The sequence below is a fragment of the Hyla sarda genome, chromosome 3 (genome assembly GCF_029499605.1).
Source record: "Hyla sarda isolate aHylSar1 chromosome 3, aHylSar1.hap1, whole genome shotgun sequence".
In the NCBI taxonomy this organism is placed as follows: domain Eukaryota; kingdom Metazoa; phylum Chordata; class Amphibia; order Anura; family Hylidae; genus Hyla; species Hyla sarda.
The window spans coordinates 254552160-254576801 of NC_079191.1; the positions used below are offsets into that span (position 1 = coordinate 254552160).

Genomic DNA, 24642 nt, shown 5'->3' on the forward strand with positions numbered 1-24642 from the left:
AATGTCCCCGATACCATGCCCAATACCTGCTGCCGCTCTGCTGCCCCGTTCTCCCGTCCTCTGGTCCGTGTCATGTTGTCCTATGGAGGAGCATGTGACACACACGTCACTCCGCCTCCTCCCCTGCGCACTGCATAATGCTACAGAGGAAGCAGAGGGACGTATATGTCACATGCTCCTCCATAGGACGACATGATACGGACCATAGGACGGGAGAACGGGGCAGTGGAGCGGCAGCACCAGCACCCGACAGAGGAGGTGAGCTGCCTGCAAGGAGGGGGCTGCTACAAATGTTTAAGGGGGGGACTGCTGGTGTCTACTGGGGGGGCCCTGCTGCTGTCTAAACGGGGGGCCCTGCGGCTGACTAAACGAGGGGCCCAGCTGCTGTCTAAATGAGGGGCCCTGCTGATGTCTAAAGGGGGGTGCCCTGCTGATGTCTAAACGGGGGCCCTGCTGCTGTCTAAAGGGGGGGGGCCCTGCTGCTGTCTAAAGGGGGGACCTTGCTGCTGTCTAAAGGGGGGCCCTGCTGCTGTCTAAAGGGGGGCCCTGCTGCTGTCTAAAGGGGGGCCCTGCTGCTGTCTAAAGGGGGCCCTGCTGCTGTCTAAAGGCGGGGGGCTGCTGCTGTCTAAAGGGGGGAGGGCCCTGCTACTGTCTAAAGGGGGGGGGCTGCTGCTGTCTAAAGGGGGGCCCTGCTGTCTAAAGGGGGGCACTGCTGCTGTCTAAAGGGGGGTCCCTGCTGCTGTCTAAAGGGGGGGGCCTGCTGTCTAAAGGGGGGGCACTGCTGCTGTCTAAAGTTGGGGCCCTGCTGCTGTCTAAAGGGGGGAGGGCCCTGCTGCTGTCTAAAGAGGGGGCCCTGCTGCTGTCTAAAGGGTGGAGGGCCCTGCTGCTGTCTAAAGGGGGGGCCCTGCTGCTGTCTAAAGGGGGGCCCTGCTGCTGTCTAAAGGGGGGCCCTGCTGCTGTCTAAAGGGGGGCCCTGCTGCTGTCTAAAGGGGGGCCCTGCTGCTGTCTAAAAGGGGGGGGCTGCTGCTGTCTAAAGGGGGGGCCTGCTGCTGTCTAAAGGGGGGGCCTGCTGCTGTCTAAAGGGTGGAGGGCCCTGCTGCTGTCTAAAGGGGGTGCCCTGCTGCTGTCTAAAGGGGGGGCACTGCTGCTGTCTAAAGGGGGGGCCCTGTTGCTGTCTAAAGGGGGGAGGGCCCTGCTGCTGTCTAAAGGGGGGAGGGCCCTGCTGCTGTCTAAAGGGGGGGGCTGCTGCTGTCTAAAGGGTAGAGGGCCCTGCTGGTGTCTAAAGGGGGTGCCCTGCTGCTGTCTAAAGGGGGGCCCTGCTGCTGTCTAAAGGGGGAGGGCCCTGCTGCTGTCTAAAGGGGGAGGGCCCTGCTGCTGTCTAAAGGGGGAGGGCCCTGCTGCTGTCTAAAGGGGGGAGGGCCCTGCTGCTGTCTGAAGGGGGGTGGGCCCTGCTGCTGTCTAAAGGGGGGGGGGGGCCCTGCTGCGGTCTAAAGGGTGGGGCCCTGCTGCTGTCTAAAGGGTGGAGGGCCCTGCTGCTGTCTAAAGGGTGGAGGGCCCTGCTGCTGTCTAAAGGGGGGGAGGGCTCTGCTGCTGTCTAAAGGGGGGGCTGCTGATGTCTAAAGGGGGGCCCTGCTGCTGTCTAAAGGGGGGGCCCTGCTGCTGTCTAAAGGGGGGCCCTGCTGCTGTCTAAAGGGGGGCCCTGCTGTCTAAAGGGGGGCCCTGCTGATGTCTAAAGGGGGGGGCTGCTGTCTTAAATGGGGGCCCTGCTGCTGTCTAAAGGTGGGGCCCTGCTGCTGTCTAAAGGGGGGGCACTGATGCTGTCTAAAGGGGGGGGGCTGCTGCTGTCTAAAGGGGGAGGGCCCTGCTGCTGTCTAAAGGGGGGCCCTGCTGCTGTCTAAAGGGGGGGGCCCTGCTGTTGTCTAAAGGGAAGGACTGCTGTCTTAAATGGGGGCCCTGCTGCTGTCTAAAGAGGGGGCCCTGCTGCTGTCTAAAGGGGGTGCCCTGCTGCTGTCTAAAGGGGGGCACTGCTGCTGTCTAAAGGGGGGGCCCTGCTGCTGTCTAAAGGGGGGAGGGCCCTGCTGCTGTCTAAAGAGGGGGCCCTGCTGCTGTCTAAAGGGTGGGGCCCTGCTGCTGTCTAAAGGGTGGAGGGCCCTGCTACTGTCTAAAGGGGGGCCTGCTGCTGTTTAAATTGGGGCCCACTGTCTAAAGGGGGGCTGTGGTATACAGGGGTCTGCTCCTTATGTTTACAAGGGGGTGGGCCTGCAGTCTACAGGGGGGAGTTGCTGTCTACAGGGGGGGCTGCTACTAATGACTGCCGGGGGGGGGGGCTGCTGCTAATGTCTGCAAGCGGATGCTACCTACTTGAATTCATATGTAGATAGTGCAGGTGACTCGGTTTCTACCGTTGCTCACAATGTGGTCATAGGTCTCGCCGCCAATGCAAATTCCCTTTCTGTCTAATGGAGAAGAGAGAGATCTTGGCTCATACTACAGCAGCCGCCTCCATTGTACACAACAAAGAACCTACATTTCAGCACGGTAAGCAGCGCCAGAAACAGGGTCACCCTGGTGTCATATTCCCTTTAAAATAAAAGTACTCGTACTTGGTATCGGCGAGTACTAGAATTAAAGTATCGGTACTCGTACTCGGTCTTGAAAAAATGGTATTGGGACATCCCTAATAAAAATATTTTCTTATACACTAAGATAACTGTCATATGACATTTACATAATAGCTAGAGGTAAAAAAAAAATCATGAACAGTGTAGTTAGACAAGCCTCCTTCAGTATCTGTAAGTGAAAATCAAAATGAACAATAGTAAATAAAAATTTTCGAGTGGCAAAGGCAAGAGACCAATGACCAGTTCATGCTCTTGAAAATCTAACAAGTAACATGTTTACCTTGATAACATAAGATCTGAAAAGCCATGTTCCTTAACCCCTTAAGGACCAAGCCCATTTTGGCCTTAAGGGCCAGAGCGTTTTTTGAGCATCTGACCACTGTCACTTTAAACATTAATAACTCTGGAATGCTTTTATCTATCATTCTGATTCTGAGATTTTTTTTTTCATGACATATTTTTACCACATAATTTTGTGGTAACTTGCATCCTTTCTTGGTGAAAAATCCCAAAATGTCATGAAAAAATTGAAAATTTTGCATTTTTCAAACTTTGAAGCTCTCTGCTTGTAAGGAAAATGGATATTCCAATTTTTTTTTTATTATTCACATACACAATATGTCTACTTTATGTTTGCATCATAAAATTGATGTGTTTTTTCTTTTGGGAGACATCAGAGGGCTTCAAAATTCAGCAGCGATTTTCCAATTTTTCACAACATTTTCAAACTCGCTCTTTTTCAGGGACCAGTTCAGTTTTGAAGTGGATTTGAAGGATCTTCATATTAGAAATACCCCATAAATGACCCCATTATAAAAACTGCACCCTCAAAGTATTCAAAATGACATTCAGTCAGTGTTTTAACCCTTTAGGTGTTTCACAGGAATAGCAGCAAAGTGAAGGTGAAAATTCAAAATCTTCATTTTTTACACTCGCATGTTCATTTAGACCCAATTTTTGAATTTTTACATTGGGTAAAAGGAGAAAATTTTTACTTGTATTTGTAGCCCAATTTCTTTTGAGTAAGAAGATACCTCATATGTCTATGTAAAGTGTTCGGCGGGCGCAGTAGAGGGCTCAGAAGCGAAGGAGCGACAAGGAATTTTGGAGAGAACATTTTTCTGAAATGGTTTTTGGGGGCATGTCACCTTTAGGAAGCCCCTATGGTGCCAGAAAAGCAAAAAAAAAAACACATGGCATACCATTTTGGAAACTAGACCCCTCGGGGAGCATAACAAGGAATAAAGTGAGCCCTAATACCCCACAGATGTTTCACGACTTTTGCATATGTAAAATATTTTTATTTTTTACCTAAAATGCTTGGTTTCCCAAAAATTTTACATTTTTAAAAAGGGTATTAGCAGAAAATACCCCCCAAAATTTTAAGCCCAATTTCTCCCGATTCAGAAAACACCCCATATGGGATTGAAAAGTGCTCTGCTGGCGCACTACAGGTCTCATAAGAGAAGGAGTCAGATTTGGCTTTTTTGAAGCAAATTTTGCTCTGGGGGCCTGCCGCATTTAGGAAGCCCCTATGGTGCCAGGAAAGCAAAAAAAAAACACATGGCATCACATTTTGTAAACTAGACCCCTTGGGGAACGTAACAAGGGGTAAAGTGAACCTTTATACCCCACAGGGGTTTCACAACTTTGGCATATGTAAAACAAAAAAATTACCTAAAATGCTTGGTTTCCAAAAAATTTTTAATTTTTACAAAGGGTTAAAGCAGAAAATACCCCCCAAAATTTGAAGCCCAATTTCTCCCGATTCAGAAAACACCCCATATGGGGGGGGGGGGGGAAACTGCTCTGCTGGCGCACTACAGGTCTCAGAAGAGAAGGAGTCACATTCAGCTTTTTGGAAGCAAATTTCGCTCTGGGGGCATGTCACCTTTAGGAAGCCCCTATGGTGCCAGAAAAGCAAAAAAAAAAACACATGGCATACCATTTTGGAAACTAGACCCCTCGGGGAACATAACTAGGAATAAAGTGAGCCCTAATACCCCACAGATGTTTCATGACTTTTGCATATGTAAAATATTTTTATTTTTTACCTAAAATGCTTGGTTTCCCAAAAATTTTACATTTTTAAAAAGGGTATTAGCAGAAAATACCCCCCAAAATTTTAAGCCCAATTTCTCCCGATTCAGAAAACACCCCATATGGGATTGAAAAGTGCTCTGCTGGCGCACTACAGGTCTCATAAGAGAAGGAGTCATATTTGGCTTTTTTGAAGCAAATTTTGCTCTGGGGGCCTGCCGCATTTAGGAAGCCCCTATGGTGCCAGGAAAGCAAAAAAAAAACCACATGGCATCACATTTTGTAAACTAGACCCCTTGGGGAACGTAACAAGGGGTAAAGTGAACCTTTATACCCCACAGGGGTTTCACAACTTTGGCATATGTAAAAAAAAAAAAAAGTACCTAAAATGCTTGGTTTCCCAAAAAATTTACATTTTTACAAAGGGTTAAAGCAGAAAATACCCCCCAAAATTTGAAGCCCAATTTCTCCCGATTCAGAAAACACCCCATATGGGGGGGGGGGGAAACTGCTCTGCTGGCGCACTACAGGTCTCAGAAGAGAAGGAGTCACATTCAGCTTTTTGGAAGCAAATTTCGCTCTGGGGGCATGCCGCATTTAGGAAGCCCCTATGGTGCCAGCAAAGCAAAAAAAAACACATGGCATCACATTTTGGAAACTAGACCCCTTGGGGAACGTAACAAGGGGTAAAGTGAACCTTAATACCCCACAGGGGTTTCACGACTTTGGCATATGTAAAAAAAAAAAAAAACAATAATAATTTTACCTAAAATGCTTGGTTTCCCAAAAATTTTACATTTTTACAAAGGGTTAAAGCAGAAAATACCAACCAAAATTTGAAGCCCAATTTCTCCCGATTCAGAAAACACCCCATATGGGGGTGAAAAGTGCTCTGCTGGTGCACTACAGGTCTCAGAAGAGAAGGAGTTACATTTGGCTATTTGGAAGCAAATTTTGCTCTGGGGGCATGCCGCATTTAGGAAGCCCCTATGGTGCCAGGACAGCAAAAAAAAAAAAAAACACATGGCATACCATTTTGGAATTTTAGACCCCTTGGGGAACATAACAAGGGGTAAAGTGAACCTTAATACCCCACAGGTGTTTCACGACTTTTGCATATGTAAAAAAAATAATAATAATCACTAAAATGCTTGTTTTTCCCCAAATTTTTCATTTTTACAAGGGTTATAGCTGAAAAATTACCCCAAAATGTGTAGCCCCATTTCCCTTGAGCAAGGAAATAACCCATAAAAGGACGTAAAATGCTTTGCTGGTGAACTACAGGTCTCAGAAGGGAAGGAGCTAAATTTGGAGAGAGAATTTTTTGGGGGGCATGTCGGATTTAGGAAGCCCCTATGGTGCCAGAACAGCGGGAACCTGCTGAGGTAGTTATCTAGGGGTATAATGAAAATTTTTAAAGTTTTGTTTAGGGGTTTATCAAGATGGTGAAAATGAAAATGCACAGACCGGGTTTGTGGGGACATGTCTCATAGTGGTATATAGTGCATTTTCTAATGCCACGCTTGGAGCACACCCGACACCGCTTCTGTTGCCTGCTCCCCGATTCTCTACGGGGAACTACCGCAGGAAAATGTTGCCCTGGAACTATTCTGTTCTCCGATCCTATGGCTTTGCTTCCCTCCCCTTCCGGATCCCCAAACAGAAAGTCCTTAATAACATTTTCCTGGAATTGCAGGTATGTGCATGTATTTCCTGCACGTTTGTACACCACAAATGAATTGTACATGGTAATTTGGAAGAGGTGCAGTGCCAATTTTCTATACCAGGTCTTAGTTTTGCGTACAGGCCGTACAGGTACAGCTATTTTCCCATTTATGTAGGTAAAAGGAATATAATTTTAAATAATTAAAAAAAATCTCAAATGCTGAAAAAATTCTATTTTTTATAATCTTATTTTTGTTGGTTTGTTTTTAATTCTATTTTCTTTACACTATTATGGGAGTTGCTATCCCTCAATAGCAGCCAGAGCATTTAGAGATATATACTTTACCGCAGCTACATCGACCATAGAAATCTGTGAACAGAAGATGACTTACTGACTTCTATATGAGAGTTTTCTAGACATGCTCTGTGACCTGTGCATCACCTATTGTGATTGGTGAATCCCATGTTATCTATAAACTCGTGTAGACTTTTTTTTGTAATCCTGCCGGTTATGATAATGAGATGACTGTTTTAGAATTGATCTCTACAGAAAAGAATCTATCAGCCGGTTATGAGGCTCAGTGGCTAGCATAAAAATGGCAAGAATATAGGATTTCATTTTAATATAGATAGTGGCAAGGAAAAAACAAAAAGCCAAAATGTTTTTTATGTTTGAGGGTGCGTTCACACGCTAGCAACTAGCAATGGGTTTCCAGCTGCAGGAAACCCCCTGCGAGTTATGCTACCATTCATTTGAATGGGTCCTCGGACAGTCCGCAAATCTGACACTATTGCGGACTGTCTGTGGACCCATTTAAATCAATGCTAGCGTAACCTGCAGCGGGATTCCCTATCCAGAGGATAGGGGATACGATGTTTGATCACCGGGGCCCGCTGCTGGGACAAACGATCTCCCAGCAGCACCCGCATTGTATGCGGGGCTGCGTCTCCAGTGTTGGAAACTTCAGGGTTTCAGAGACTGGAGACGTGACATAATGTCACGCCCCCCCCCCCCCATGACATCACGCCCCCTCCATTCATGTCTATGGTAGGGAGCGTAACGTCCGTAGACTACAGTATTTAGAAAGCATTCATTTGAGAGGCATCATTGTCCTATGGACAGAACTATATGCACGGAAATGCTGTGTGCATAAACGCTTAAATGAATAAATTGATAACCACAACTAACCTTTGGCTTGGTCTTTCTTTTGGGGCTTCTCCTTCTTCTCTGGCTTTTCCTTTGTTGTTTCTGCAACAAAAAAAAATGTGTGTTGTATTAGTAGGTATGTATATTGAATACAATAGCTATAAGAAGATAAAAATTAGGGATGTTCCGATACCGATACTGGTATCAGTACCGATACTAACTATTTGCATGGTATCGGGGACTCATTTAATGTCCCCGATACCATGCCCGATACCTGCTGCCACTCTGCTGCCCCATTCTCCCGTCCTCCGGTCCGTGTCATGTCGTACTATGGAGGAGCATGTGACACATACGTCACTCCGCCTCCTCCCCTGCGCACTGCATAATGCTACAGAGGAAGCAGAGTGACGTATATGTCACATGCTCCTCCATAGGACGACATGATACGGACCATAGGACGGGAGAACGGGGCAGTGGAGCGGCAGCACCAGCACCCGACAGAGGAGGTGAGCTGCCTGCAAGGAGGGGGCTGCTACAAATGTTTAAGGGGGGGACTGCTGGTGTCTACCGGGGGGTCCCTGCTGCTGCTGCTGTCTAAACGGGGGGCCCTGCTGCTGTCTAAACGGGGGGCCCTGCTGCTGTCTAAGCGAGGGGCCCTGCTGCTGTCTAAACGGGGGGCCCTGCTGCTGTCTAAACGGGGGGCCCTGCTGCTGTCCAAACGGGTGGCCCTGCTGCTGTCCAAACGGGGGGCCCTGCTGCTGTCTAAACGGGGGGGACTGCTGCTGTCTAATTGGGGGGCCCTGCTGCTGTCTAAAGGGGGGCCCTGCTGCTGTCTAAAGGGGGGGGCCCTGCTGTTGTCTAAAGGGAAGGACTGCTGTCTTAAATGGGGGCCCTGCTGCTGTCTAAAGAGGGGGCCCTGCTGCTGTCTAAAGGGGGTGCCCTGCTGCTGTCTAAAGGGGGGCACTGCTGCTGTCTAAAGGGGGGGCCCTGCTGCTGTCTAAAGGGGGGAGGGCCCTGCTGCTGTCTAAAGAGGGGGCCCTGCTGCTGTCTAAAGGGTGGGGCCCTGCTGCTGTCTCAAAGGGTGGAGGGGCCCTGCTACTGTCTAAAGGGGGGCCTGCTGCTGTTTAAATTGGGGCCCACTGTCTAAAGGGGGGCTGTGGTATACAGGGGTCTGCTCCTTATGTTTACAAGGGGGTGGGCCTGCAGTCTACAGGGGGGAGTTGCTGTCTACAGGGGGGGCTGCTACTAATGACTGCCGGGGGGGGGGGGCTGCTGCTAATGTCTGCAAGCGGATGCTACCTACTTGAATTCATATGTAGATAGTGCAGGTGACTCGGTTTCTACCGTTGCTCACAATGTGGTCATAGGTCTCGCCGCCAATGCAAATTCCCTTTCTGTCTAATGGAGAAGAGAGAGATCTTGGCTCATACTACAGCAGCCGCCTCCATTGTACACAACAAAGAACCTACATTTCAGCACGGTAAGCAGCGCCAGAAACAGGGTCACCCTGGTGTCATATTCCCTTTAAAATAAAAGTACTCGTACTTGGTATCGGCGAGTACTAGAATTAAAGTATCGGTACTCGTACTCGGTCTTGAAAAAATGGTATTGGGACATCCCTAATAAAAATATTTTCTTATACACTAAGATAACTGTCATATGACATTTACATAATAGCTAGAGGTAAAAAAAAAATCATGAACAGTGTAGTTAGACAAGCCTCCTTCAGTATCTGTAAGTGAAAATCAAAATGAACAATAGTAAATAAAAATTTTCGAGTGGCAAAGGCAAGAGACCAATGACCAGTTCATGCTCTTGAAAATCTAACAAGTAACATGTTTACCTTGATAACATAAGATCTGAAAAGCCATGTTCCTTAACCCCTTAAGGACCAAGCCCATTTTGGCCTTAAGGGCCAGAGCGTTTTTTGAGCATCTGACCACTGTCACTTTAAACATTAATAACTCTGGAATGCTTTTATCTATCATTCTGATTCTGAGATTTTTTTTTTCATGACATATTTTTACCACATAATTTTGTGGTAACTTGCATCCTTTCTTGGTGAAAAATCCCAAAATGTCATGAAAAAATTGAAAATTTTGCATTTTTCAAACTTTGAAGCTCTCTGCTTGTAAGAAAAATGGATATTCCAATTTTTTTTTATTATTCACATACACAATATGTCTACTTTATGTTTGCATCATAAAATTGATGTGTTTTTTCTTTTGGGAGACATCAGAGGGCTTCAAAATTCAGCAGCGATTTTCCAATTTTTCACAACATTTTCAAACTCGCTCTTTTTCAGGGACCAGTTCAGTTTTGAAGTGGATTTGAAGGATCTTCATATTAGAAATACCCCATAAATGACCCCATTATAAAAACTGCACCCTCAAAGTATTCAAAATGACATTCAGTCAGTGTTTTAACCCTTTAGGTGTTTCACAGGAATAGCAGCAAAGTGAAGGTGAAAATTCAAAATCTTCATTTTTTACACTCGCATGTTCATTTAGACCCAATTTTTGAATTTTTACATTGGGTAAAAGGAGAAAATTTTTACTTGTATTTAGCCCAATTTCTTTTGAGTAAGAAGATACCTCATATGTCTATGTAAAGTGTTCGGCGGGCGCAGTAGAGGGCTCAGAAGCGAAGGAGCGACAAGGAATTTTGGAGAGAACATTTTTCTGAAATGGTTTTTGGGGGCATGTCACCTTTAGGAAGCCCCTATGGTGCCAGAAAAGCAAAAAAAAAAAACACATGGCATACCATTTTGGAAACTAGACCCCTCGGGGAGCATAACAAGGAATAAAGTGAGCCCTAATACCCCACAGATGTTTCACGACTTTTGCATATGTAAAATATTTTTATTTTTTACCTAAAATGCTTGGTTTCCCAAAAATTTTACATTTTTAAAAAGGGTATTAGCAGAAAATACCCCCCAAAATTTTAAGCCCAATTTCTCCCGATTCAGAAAACACCCCATATGGGATTGAAAAGTGCTCTGCTGGCGCACTACAGGTCTCATAAGAGAAGGAGTCAGATTTGGCTTTTTTGAAGCAAATTTTGCTCTGGGGGCCTGCCGCATTTAGGAAGCCCCTATGGTGCCAGGAAAGCAAAAAAAAAACACATGGCATCACATTTTGTAAACTAGACCCCTTGGGGAACGTAACAAGGGGTAAAGTGAACCTTTATACCCCACAGGGGTTTCACAACTTTGGCATATGTAAAACAAAAAAATTACCTAAAATGCTTGGTTTCCCAAAAATTTTTAATTTTTACAAAGGGTTAAAGCAGAAAATACCCCCCAAAATTTGAAGCCCAATTTCTCCCGATTCAGAAAACACCCCATATGGGGGGGGGGGGGGGAAACTGCTCTGCTGGCGCACTACAGGTCTCAGAAGAGAAGGAGTCACATTCAGCTTTTTGGAAGCAAATTTCGCTCTGGGGGCATGTCACCTTTAGGAAGCCCCTATGGTGCCAGAAAAGCAAAAAAAAAACACATGGCATACCATTTTGGAAACTAGACCCCTCGGGGAACATAACTAGGAATAAAGTGAGCCCTAATACCCCACAGATGTTTCATGACTTTGCATATGTAAAATATTTTTATTTTTTACCTAAAATGCTTGGTTTCCCAAAAATTTTACATTTTTAAAAAGGGTATTAGCAGAAAATACCCCCCAAAATTTTAAGCCCAATTTCTCCCGATTCAGAAAACACCCCATATGGGATTGAAAAGTGCTCTGCTGGCGCACTACAGGTCTCATAAGAGAAGGAGTCATATTTGGCTTTTTTGAAGCAAATTTTGCTCTGGGGGCCTGCCGCATTTAGGAAGCCCCTATGGTGCCAGGAAAGCAAAAAAAAAACCACATGGCATCACATTTTGTAAACTAGACCCCTTGGGGAACGTAACAAGGGGTAAAGTGAACCTTTATACCCCACAGGGGTTTCACAACTTTGGCATATGTAAAAAAAAAAAAAAGTACCTAAAATGCTTGGTTTCCCAAAAAATTTACATTTTTACAAAGGGTTAAAGCAGAAAATACCCCCCAAAATTTGAAGCCCAATTTCTCCCGATTCAGAAAACACCCCATATGGGGGGGGGGGGGGGGGGGAACTGCTCTGCTGGCGCACTACAGGTCTCAGAAGAGAAGGAGTCACATTCAGCTTTTTGGAAGCAAATTTCGCTCTGGGGGCATGCCGCATTTAGGAAGCCCCTATGGTGCCAGCAAAGCAAAAAAAAAAAACATGGCATCACATTTTGGAAACTAGACCCCTTGGGGAACGTAACAAGGGGTAAAGTGAACCTTAATACCCCACAGGGGTTTCACGACTTTGGCATATGTAAAAAAAAAAAAAAACAATAATAATTTTACCTAAAATGCTTGGTTTCCCAAAAATTTTACATTTTTACAAAGGGTTAAAGCAGAAAATACCAACCAAAATTTGAAGCCCAATTTCTCCCGATTCAGAAAACACCCCATATGGGGGTGAAAAGTGCTCTGCTGGTGCACTACAGGTCTCAGAAGAGAAGGAGTTACATTTGGCTATTTGGAAGCAAATTTTGCTCTGGGGGCATGCCGCATTTAGGAAGCCCCTATGGTGCCAGGACAGCAAAAAAAAAAAAAAACACATGGCATACCATTTTGGAATTTTAGACCCCTTGGGGAACATAACAAGGGGTAAAGTGAACCTTAATACCCCACAGGTGTTTCACGACTTTTGCATATGTAAAAAAAATAATAATAATCACTAAAATGCTTGTTTTTCCCCAAATTTTTCATTTTTACAAGGGTTATAGCTGAAAAATTACCCCAAAATGTGTAGCCCCATTTCCCTTGAGCAAGGAAATAACCCATAAAAGGACGTAAAATGCTTTGCTGGTGAACTACAGGTCTCAGAAGGGAAGGAGCTAAATTTGGAGAGAGAATTTTTTGGGGGGCATGTCGGATTTAGGAAGCCCCTATGGTGCCAGAACAGCGGGAACCTGCTGAGGTAGTTATCTAGGGGTATAATGAAAATTTTTAAAGTTTTGTTTAGGGGTTTATCAAGATGGTGAAAATGAAAATGCACAGACCGGGTTTGTGGGGACATGTCTCATAGTGGTATATAGTGCATTTTCTAATGCCACGCTTGGAGCACACCCGACACCGCTTCTGTTGCCTGCTCCCCGATTCTCTACGGGGAACTACCGCAGGAAAATGTTGCCCTGGAACTATTCTGTTCTCCGATCCTATGGCTTTGCTTCCCTCCCCTTCCGGATCCCCAAACAGAAAGTCCTTAATAACATTTTCCTGGAATTGCAGGTATGTGCATGTATTTCCTGCACGTTTGTACACCACAAATGAATTGTACATGGTAATTTGGAAGAGGTGCAGTGCCAATTTTCTATACCAGGTCTTAGTTTTGCGTACAGGCCGTACAGGTACAGCTATTTTCCCATTTATGTAGGTAAAAGGAATATAATTTTAAATAATTAAAAAAAATCTCAAATGCTGAAAAAATTCTATTTTTTATAATCTTATTTTTGTTGGTTTGTTTTTAATTCTATTTTCTTTACACTATTATGGGAGTTGCTATCCCTCAATAGCAGCCAGAGCATTTAGAGATATATACTTTACCGCAGCTACATCGACCATAGAAATCTGTGAACAGAAGATGACTTACTGACTTCTATATGAGAGTTTTCTAGACATGCTCTGTGACCTGTGCATCACCTATTGTGATTGGTGAATCCCATGTTATCTATAAACTCGTGTAGACTTTTTTTTGTAATCCTGCCGGTTATGATAATGAGATGACTGTTTTAGAATTGATCTCTACAGAAAAGAATCTATCAGCCGGTTATGAGGCTCAGTGGCTAGCATAAAAATGGCAAGAATATAGGATTTCATTTTAATATAGATAGTGGCAAGGAAAAAACAAAAAGCCAAAATGTTTTTTATGTTTGAGGGTGCGTTCACACGCTAGCAACTAGCAATGGGTTTCCAGCTGCAGGAAACCCCCTGCGAGTTATGCTACCATTCATTTGAATGGGTCCTCGGACAGTCCGCAAATCTGACACTATTGCGGACTGTCTGTGGACCCATTTAAATCAATGCTAGCGTAACCTGCAGCGGGATTCCCTATCCAGAGGATAGGGGATACGATGTTTGATCACCGGGGCCCGCTGCTGGGACAAACGATCTCCCAGCAGCACCCGCATTGTATGCGGGGCTGCGTCTCCAGTGTTGGAAACTTCAGGGTTTCAGAGACTGGAGACGTGACATAATGTCACGCCCCCCCCCCCCCATGACATCACGCCCCCTCCATTCATGTCTATGGTAGGGAGCGTAACGTCCGTAGACTACAGTATTTAGAAAGCATTCATTTGAGAGGCATCATTGTCCTATGGACAGAACTATATGCACGGAAATGCTGTGTGCATAAACGCTTAAATGAATAAATTGATAACCACAACTAACCTTTGGCTTGGTCTTTCTTTTGGGGCTTCTCCTTCTTCTCTGGCTTTTCCTTTGTTGTTTCTGCAACAAAAAAAAATGTGTGTTGTATTAGTAGGTATGTATATTGAATACAATAGCTATAAGAAGATAAAAATTAGGGATGTTCCGATACCGATACTGGTATCAGTACCGATACTAACTATTTGCATGGTATCGGGGACTCATTTAATGTCCCCGATACCATGCCCGATACCTGCTGCCACTCTGCTGCCCCATTCTCCCGTCCTCCGGTCCGTGTCATGTCGTACTATGGAGGAGCATGTGACACATACGTCACTCCGCCTCCTCCCCTGCGCACTGCATAATGCTACAGAGGAAGCAGAGTGACGTATATGTCACATGCTCCTCCATAGGACGACATGATACGGACCATAGGACGGGAGAACGGGGCAGTGGAGCGGCAGCACCAGCACCCGACAGAGGAGGTGAGCTGCCTGCAAGGAGGGGGCTGCTACAAATGTTTAAGGGGGGGACTGCTGGTGTCTACCGGGGGGTCCCTGCTGCTGCTGCTGTCTAAACGGGGGGCCCTGCTGCTGTCTAAACGGGGGGCCCTGCTGCTGTCTAAGCGAGGGGCCCTGCTGCTGTCTAAACGGGGGGCCCTGCTGCTGTCTAAACGGGGGGCCCTGCTGCTGTCCAAACGGGTGGCCCTGCTGCTGTCCAAACGGGGGGCCCTGCTGCTGTCTAAACGGGGGGGACTGCTGCTGTCTAATTGGGGGGCCCTGCTGCTGTCTAAAGGGGGGCCCTGCTGCTGTCTAAAGGGGGGGGGCTGCTGTCTAAAGGGGGCCCTGCTGATGTCTAAAGGGGGGGTGCCCTGCTGCTGTCTTAAGGGGGGGCCCTGCTGCTGTCTAAAGGGGGGGCCCTGCTGCTGTCTAAAGGGGGGGCCCTGCTGCTGTCTAAAGGGGGCCCTGCTGCTGTCTAAAGGGGACCCTGCTGCTGTCTAAAGGGGGCCCTGCTGCTGTCTAAAGGGGGAGGGCCCTGCTGCTGTCTAAAGGGGGAGGGCCCTGCTGCTGTCTAAAGGGGGAGGGCCCTGCTGCTGTCTAAAGGGGGGGCTGCTGTCTAAAGGGGGGGGAGGGCCCTGCTGCTGTCTAAAGGGGGGGGCTGCTGCTGTCTAAAGGGGGGCCCTGCTGCAGTCTAAAGGGGGAGCTGCTGCTGTCTAAGGGGGGGGGGCCCTGCTGCTGTCTAAGGGGGGGGGCCCTGCTGCTGTCTAATGGGGGGGTGCCTGCTGCTGTCTAATGGGGGGGCCCTGCTACTGTCTAAAGGGGGGGCCCTGCTGCTGTCTAAAGGGGGGCCCTGCTGCTGTCTAAAGGGGGGCCTGCTGCTGTCTAATGGGGGGGCCCTGCTGCTGTCTAAAGGGGGTACCCTTCTGCTGTCTAAAGGGGGGGGGGCTGCTGCTGTCTGAAGGGGGGAGGGCCCTGCTGCTGTCTAAAGAGGGGGCCCTGCTGCTGTCTAAAGGGTGGGGCCCTGCTGCTGTCTAAAGGGTGGAGGGCCCTGCTACTGTCTAAAGGGGGGCCTGCTGCTGTTTAAATTGGGGCCCACTGTCTAAAGGGGGGCTGTGGTCTACAGGGGGCTGCGACTTATGTCTACAAGGGGGTGGGCCTGCAGTCTACAGGGGGGGGGGGCTGCTACTAATGACTGCCGGGGGGCTGCTGCTAATGTCTGCAAGGGGATACTACCTACTTGAATTTATGTGTAGATAGTGCAGGTGACCCGGTTTCTACCGCTGCTCACAATGTGGTCATAGGTCTCGCCGCCAATGCAAATTCCCTTTCTGTCTAATGGAGAAGAGAGAGATCTTGGCTCATACTACAGCAGCCGCCTCCATTGTACACAACAAGGAACCTACATTTCAGCACGGTAAGCAGCGCCAGAAACAGGGTCACCCTGGTGTCATATTCCCTTTAAAATAAAAGTACTCGTACTTGGTATCAGCGAGTACTAGAATTAAAGTATCGGTAATCGTACTCGGTCTTGAAAAAATGGTATCGGGACATCCCTAATAAAAATATTTTCTTATACACTAATAACTGTCATATGACATTTACATAATAGCTAGAGGTAAAAAAAAAAAAAAAATCATGAACAGTGTAGTTAGACAAGCCTCCTTCAGTATCTGTAAGTGAAAATCAAAATGAACAATAGTAAATAAAATTTTTCGAGTGGCAAAGGCGAGAGACGGGGTGTACAATGACCAGTTCATGCTCTTGAAAATCTACCAGCATGTCATGGTGATAAAGTAACAACAAGTTACATGTTTACCTTGATAACATAAGATCCGAAAAGCCATGTTCCTTAACGCCTTAAGGACCAGAGCGTTTTTTTAACATCTGACCACTGTCACTTTAAACATTAATAACTCTGGAATACTTTTATCTATCATTCTGATTTCAAGATTTTTTTTTCATGACATATTCTACTTTAACATGGTGGTAAAATTTTGTGCAACTTGCATCCTTTCTTGATGAAAAATCCCAAAATTTCATGAAAAAATAGAAAATTTAGCATTTTTCAAACTTTGAAGCTCTCTGCTTGTAAGGAAAATGGATATTACAATTTTTTTTTAATTCACATACACAATATGTCTACTTTATGTTTGCATCGTAAAATTGATGTGTTTTTTCTTTTGGGAGACACCAGAGGGCTTCAAAGTTTAGCAGCGATTTTCCAATTTTTCACAACATTTTCAAACTCGCTATTTTTCAGGGACCAGTTCAGTTTTGAAGTGGATTTGAAGGGTCTTCATATTAGAAATACCCCATAAATGACCCCATTATAAAAACTGCACCCCCCCAAAGTATTCAAAATGACATTCAGTCAGTGTTTTAACCCTTTAGGTGTTTCACAGGAATAGCAGCAAAGTGAAGGAGAAAATTCAAAATCTTCATTTTTTTTACACTCGCATGTTCATTTAGACCCAATTTTTGAATTTTTACAAGGGATAAAAGGAGAAAAATGTTCTTGTATTTGTAGCCCAATTTCTTTTGAGTATGAACATACCTCATATGTCTATGTAAAGTGTTCGGCGGGTGCAGTAGAGGGCTCAGAAGCGAAGGAGCGACAAGGGGATTTTGGAGAGAACATTTTTCTGAAATGGTTTTTGGGGGCATGTCACCTTTAGGAAGCCCCTATGGTGCCAGAAAAGCAAAAAAAAAAAAACACATGGCATACCATTTTGGAAACTAGACCCCTTGAGGAACATAACAAGGAATAAAGTGAACCCTAATACCCCACAGGTGTTTCACGACTTTGCATATGCAAAATAATTTTTTTTTTACCTAAAATGCTTGATTTCCAAAAATTTTACATTTTTACAAAGGGTTAAAGCAGAAAATACCCCCCGAAATTTGAAGCCCAATTTCTCCCGATTCAGAAAACACCCCATATGGGGGTGAAAAGTGCTTTGCTGGCGCACTACAGGTCTCAGAAGAAAAGGAGTCACATTGGTTTTTTTGGAAGCAAATTTTGCTCTGGGGGCCTGCCGCATTTAGGAAGCCCCTATGGTGCCAGGACAGCAAAAAAAAAACCCACATGGCATTGCATTTTGTAAACTAGACCCCTTGGGGAACGTAACAAGGGGTAAATTGAAGCTTAATACCCCACAGGGGTTTCACGACCTTGGCATATGTAAAAAAAAAAAATTACCTAAAATGGTTGGTTTCCCAAAAAATTAAAATTTTTACAAAGGGTTAAAGCAGAAAATACCCCCCTAAATGTGAAGCCCAATTTCTCCCGATTCAGAAAACACCCAATATGGGGTAGGAAAGTGCTCTGCTGGCGCACTACAGGTCTCAGAAGAGAAGGAGTCACATTCGGCTTTTTGGAAGCAAATTTTGCTCTGGGGGCATGCCGCATTTAGGAAGCCCCTATGGTGCCAGGAAAGCAAAAAAAAACAACAACATGGCATCACATTTTGGAAACTAGACCCCTTGGGGAACGTAACAAGGGGTAAAGTGAACCTTAATACCCCACAGGTGTTTCACGACTTTTGCATATGTAAAAAAAAATAATCACTAAAATGCTTGTTTTTCCCCAAATTTTTCATTTTTACAAGGGGTTATAGCTGAAAAATTACCCCAAAATTTGTAGCCCCATTTTCCTTGAGCAAAGAAATAACCCATAAAAGGACATAAAATGCTTTGCTGATGAACTACAGGTCTCAGAAGGGAAGGAGCTAAATTTGGAGAGAGAATTTTTTGGGGGGCATGTCGGATTTAGGAAGCCCCTATGGTGCCAGAACAGCAGGAACCTGCTGAGGCATTCATCTAGGGGTATAATGGAAATTTTTTAAAGTTTTGTTTAGGGGTTTATCAAGATGGTGAAAATAAAACTATACCTGCCAAGGTATTCATCTAGGGGTATAATGGGAATTTTTAGTTTTATTAGGGGTTTGCCAATTAGATTTTTTGAAATAGTGTAGTGGAGAAAAGGAGAAAATAAATGAATTGCTCACATTTCATTCCAAGGGTGCATTGGGTAGAGTTATCCAAAGTCATTCTAAAAATAATTAAAGGGGACAAATTTAGATATCATATGTTGTGTGATAGATTTTAAAACAGTCTTCAATGCACAGACCGGGTTTGTGGGGACATGTCTCATAGTGGTATATAGTGCATTTTTTTAATGCCACGCTTGGAGCACACCCGACACCGCTTCTGTTGCCTACTCCCCGATTCTCTACGGGGAACTACCGCAGGAAAATGTTGCCCTGGAACTATTCTGTTCTCCGATCCTATGGCTTTGCTTCCCTCCCCTTCCGGATCCCCAAACAGAAAGTCCTTAATAACATTTACCTGGAATTACAGGTATGTGCATGTATTTCCTGCACGTTTGTACACCACAAATGAATTGTACATGGTAATTTGGAAGAGGTGCAGTGCCAATTTTCTATACCAGGTCTTAGTTTTGCGTAGGGCAGTGTACAGCTGCAAGGCCTGATCTGACAGATCCACCCCTCCCATGAACTTATTTTTGTCCTGGATACACACAGGTTTAGCGGCACTCTCTGTGGTATCACGGATTTGGACAGGGGTGGATCTGTCTGGGTGTAAGGTGGTTAGTATGTTTTTAGTATGGGGGGACACTCTGGGGGCTCTATTTTAGAGTATTTCCCCTCATAAACTCTGAATTTGTGCGTATAGCCGGTTGCGCTCTCGCACAATTTATAAAGTTTTACCCCATACCTGGCCCGTTTGTTAGGCAGGTATTGCCTAAAGTGCAACCTTCCTTTGAAGTGCACAAGAGATTCGTCCACTGCAATCTCTTTTTGTGGGGTGTACACTTCTGAACATTTTTGATTTAAATAATTAACAAGGGGACGAATTTTATATATGCAATCAAAATTTGGATCACTGGGAGGTGGACAATTCTCATTATTAGCATAATGTAGAAATTTGAGCAATTGGCATGACCGACCGGTACAGTGGAGTATGGTAAAGCATATCATTACTCCAATAGGAGCAAATTGTGGACCTTTTAATTATGCCCATGTTAAACAAAAGGGCAAATTTTTTTTTTAGCTCTAGTGCATTGGTTGGCGTCCATTGGTAAGGCCTAGCATGATATGCCTTTGGATTGGCAGCAATGAATTGCTCAGCATACCGGTTGGTTTCCTCCACTATCAAATTAATTAGCTCTTCTGAAAAGAAGAGCTGAAAAAAATCCACTTTAACCCCGCAGTGTCAACACGAATGCCTGCAGTGGCCACAAACTCAGGCAAATTGGGTATAAAGTTTGAAGCTGGAGCCCAGTCAGAGATGGCACTAGGACCTGGCTCAATATTGGTACTAGGACTGGTACTAGGACCTGGCCTAGGGCGGTGGCGGGGAGGTTCCTTGTCAGAATCAGTGGAAGAGGAAGAAGAATAGGGCAAATATAGCAACTCTTCACCGCTATCTGAACCAGAGGAAGATGCCAAGAAGGCATATGCCTCCTCAGTGCTGTACATGCGATGCCTTGACATATTGGATGACACTATAACTGGCGAAGTGTCTCTGATGTACAACACTAGAACTATTTATTATTTTTGTATTTTTATTTTTTTATAATTTTTTTTTCCTTTTTTACATTTTTTTTTTCACGGAAGCAAATAACCAAAATGTAACCGCGCTGCGAACAACAAAACGATGGCGAACTGTCACCGCTGTCCTAAATCCCTAGAACTAAGCTCGCGGTTAGGAGAGTATGGATTAAAAAAACAGAAACTGTAACATCACCACTAGTACTATAAGATGTCACAAATAGCTAATATATATCATTATATATTTTTTTTCTTTTTTACTTTTTTTTATAACAACGGAAAAACTGAAACAAAAAGCGCCACTAGAAGTAAAAAAAAACAGCGGCGAACTGTCACTGCTGTCACTAATCAGTGACGCACTAGGTAAAAACGTAACAGGGTAGTATGGAGGTGTGTGAGGTGGTGATGGGATGAAAGGGTGACAGTCACTTCAGGGGCACTGAAGTAATTTATATTATTCTTCAATGTCACTGTTATGGTCAGTGACAGACTTCAATTTCTTCACAGATTACAGCAGCTGATGAATGAATGAATGAACGAATGAATGAATCAGCAGTAGGATAAGGGGCACTGATGGGCACTGAAACTTTATTACTGTACTGTACTGTAGAATGTATCTATATTCAGTTACAGTTACAATCTTCAATGCAGCCTGTCAGATCACACAGGCTGCAGACTTCAGACAGGGAGGACAGCAATTGGAAGGGGCACTGCTGGGCACTACTGGACACTGATGGGCACTGATGGGCACTACTGGACACTGATGGGCACTGCTGGGCACTAGTTTGTCACTGTTATATTCAGTGACAGTCACTGGGATCTTCACTGCAGCCTGTCAGATCGCACAGGCTGCAGACTTAGGAGGCAGAAGGTGGGCACGGATGGGCACTGAGGGGCACTGAGGGGCACTGCTGGGGCACAGATTTATACAAGACTGTCACTGTTATATACAGTGACAGTCACTAGGATCTTCACTGCAGCCTGTCAGATCGCACAGGCTGCTGACTTAGGAGGCAGAAGGTGGGCACGGATGGGCACTGAGGGGCACTGCTGGGGCACAGATTTATACAAGACTGTCACTGTTATATACAGTGACAGTCTTTAGGATCTTCACTGCAGCCTGTCAGATCGGACAGGCTGCAGACTTCAGACGGCGGCAGCAGCAGCAGGGTAAGGGGCACTACAGGGGGGGTTCTTTTACTTTCACTTTAATTTTTAGAAAAGCTTAGGACAGAAGACAGAAGAGTGTAAAAAAGCTTTTCTAACACTAACACCGGCTCCGATCGCTGTTCAGAACGAACTGAAAGCTTCGGAGCCGGTGTTAGTGTAACAAAGTCGCTGATAGACTGTTATTGGTCCACAGGGACCAATCACAGGGCTCTAATCCCAGGACCAATCACAGATAGTCCTGGGATGTCAGGCAGAACTTGTCTCCCGCCGCTGGGCAGGGGATTTCTGCCTGTTAACCCATGCGCTGCTGTGCAGCGCCGGGTTAACTGCATGTCATTTATAAACGTCGGGATGTGCGAACGCACTGCAGAACCCGGCATTTATATATGACATTCTGCGGGAAGGGGTTAAATGATGTAGTAATGATATGAAAAAAAAAACCTGGGCAATGTGGTAGGGCTTTCCAGATCTAACAAAACATTTGCTTTAAAGATCAAGCGACCTACTGTGTGGCACATTTACAACAATAGAGGACAAATACTTATCGCAGCACTTTAACTTGAATTCCTTCCAATTTAGCAGTTTGGTTGATGCTGAATTAAAGTTATGATGAATTGGTCTTTGGCAAAGTCCTACTCTAGATATGGTAATGAGTAGTTGCTGATATACTATGTATATTCACCCCAAGCAGCAATTATGTGGTCGACTAATGCTACAGAAGCCATGGTTATTGAAGCCTACCGAAAAGCACATATGCTCTGACCTTTAGTCAACCTGCACTGATGTATGAGGGATCTGCACTTAATATATATGTATTATTAGAATTGTTAATTTTACAAGTGAGAATGAATGATAAAACATTTGCAGGACTGCAAGGAATGTGAATGCTGCTTTGAAGCCTTAAAAGTCTGTAAACAAATAATAGCCTGTATTACGTCTGTCATGGCTGTCTTACCTCAGATTGGGACAACAGACAAGGAGGCCATTGTAAAATGTACAGTAATATGATAAACAGCCATGAATAAAATCTGCAGGTTTGACAGAGCTGGAACCAATAAAAAGATATGCTGGGCTGTTGAATTTTTAATGGAGATTAAGTCATTCAGTGTTTTTCTTTAATGGGAGTGTGTCAGCACATTTTAGCATATAAAACCATGGTCAATGATGGAGGACTTCTGGGAAATCCTGTTCAAACATAGTTGATATTCCATGGCATTGGTTATGTCTATTAATATGTTAATGTGTAGTTACTTTTATACTATGTATATTCCCCCTAAGCAAGTAATTATGTGGTTGACTAATACACAAGAAGCCATAATTACTGCAGCTTACTAAGAATGTGTGCATGCTTCGACCACTAGGCAACCTGCACTGATGAATGAAGGAGAGCTACTTATAGCTATTACCTACTGTAAATGCTTTATCAAGTTCTAAATGTTGTAAATAAATAAATAATTCAAGGCAACATTTAAGCCAATTATGGCCATTACCACGCCAAAAGCGGCAGATTTTTTTTTTTTTTTTTTGCTTCCGTTGGTTTAACAAAGGTAATAATTGGCCAGAAAAAAAACAGAAAAAAAAAAAAAAAAGATTTGGGTTAAGCAGGTCTGGTGAACCCAGTTTTCAACTTGCCTAAACCTAGCTATTCAGCCAGTAAAGCAACAATTTGTACAGATGACAGACCTGAAACTGTTTATATAAGACAATGTCCTAAAATGTTTCCAAGCTGATGTGCAGAACCAATCCATAATTTCCAAAACATTTTAAATGCAGTTATTGATGTACAAGGGGGTCATAGCAGATAATAAACACAAAAGTTCACATACTTTTGCCACCCAAATATGTGATATTGGAATATTTTCAACAATAGATAAATTACCAAGTCTAATATTTTTCACTCTATTGTTTTTATTTTATTTTATTTACTTCTAAGAGTTTTGTAAAATTATAATGTATTTTAAATGCAGAAATCCATAAAGCATACTGTGGCTAGTTGGAAGGTCTTTTCAAGCTAAACAGTGGCTGGGCTACAGCTACAAGGACACTGGCAGTCCCCCCAAAAAACTTGGATGTGACAGCAATCCTATACTCGGGGCATCAACTTGGGTATGTTTAAACATCATTTCCCCGCAGCTATCTGGTGCTGGCTTTGGTATTATATGTGAAAATGTGCTGACAGACTACTTTTAAGAGTTTGTTCCTGAAAAGTAATCATGAACGTTTGGTTACTGCATTTGACTGATACATAAATCTACAGGTTCTTGTATAGAGAATACCATGGATCACTGAATGTTACAAAACATTGTGTGGTAGAAACAAGTGCCACACTTTCAGATTATACTGGATTATCTGGTGCTTGAAAGGAGAGATAAAAACAAACAAAGGGGCGCTCCCTGTAGAGGTATATTCACTGGCGTGCACCCTCCACCACAACAAAGTAATATTCCGACCTTTGAAATCGTGGCTGCACCATAAAGTGCAGCAAGGGTTATTATGGCAGAGACGGTTGTAGGTACTGGCTGCTGCACTCCGACCGGTATCTGGCTTCAAGATTGGAGGCCGATGTTAGAACAAAGTGGGTTATTGCAGTGGGGAAAAAAAGTTTTTTGGAGATGCTGCGCAGTTTGCAGAGCAACGAGACAAGACAAAAGCACCACAGGACAACAAATTATTTTATCCTTGTAACAGGGACAACGCGTTTCAGCATTCATCAATGCCTTCCTCAGGTCCACTAATAATTCTTAAAAGACAAATATGTACACAGAATGTTCCATTGTGGTGGACAAGATATTGTAACACAAAGAAAATTATATGTGTCTATATGTATATGCCCACACGCATATATATATATATATATATATATACACGCACACATGCACACATACATATATATATATATATATATGTATATATATATAATCCCAAAATAAAGCAGCACTACTTATCCAGTCCAACCAAAAAATTGGTGCCAGCGTCCCAAAGGACTTGATCAGAGTCCATCCAAGATAAGAACCAGATACAGGCGCAGCACTCCAACAAAAAAGTGATTTAATATCTCATGTCAGCATTACAACGTTTCAGCTCCTCCTGGAGCCTTTTTCAAGCATGCTTGAAAAAGGCTCCAGGAGGAGCTGAAACGTTGTAATGCTGACATGAGATATTAAATCACTTTTTTTGTTGGAGTGCTGCGCCTGTATCTGGTTCATATATATATATATATATATATATATATATATATATATATATATATATATACCGTATATATATAAGCACATGCATATAAACTATTGATGGTTTCCCATATGCATGATTTTGTTAAAAAGAAGGGTCTTTTTAATCCATTCTGGTTTATTTTTGCCTTTTACTGTTTAAATCATGTATTTTTATATTATATCATATTTTTATATTATACGATATGAACACCATATGACAACTCATTTTATTTCATACCAATTTTATGCGTATACATATATCTATATTTGCCTT

General features: G+C 44.2%; 1 protein-coding gene across 1 annotated transcript in view; it reads right to left on the bottom strand.

Annotated features, from left to right (window-relative positions):
• Positions 1-24642, bottom strand: part of TRDN (triadin) — a 408805-nt gene that overhangs the window by 273753 nt on the left and 110410 nt on the right. The window contains exon 9 of the mRNA XM_056563602.1: positions 13935-13994. Coding sequence (XP_056419577.1) covers positions 13935-13994 — 60 coding nt within the window. The remainder of the gene's footprint in view (positions 1-13934; positions 13995-24642) is intronic.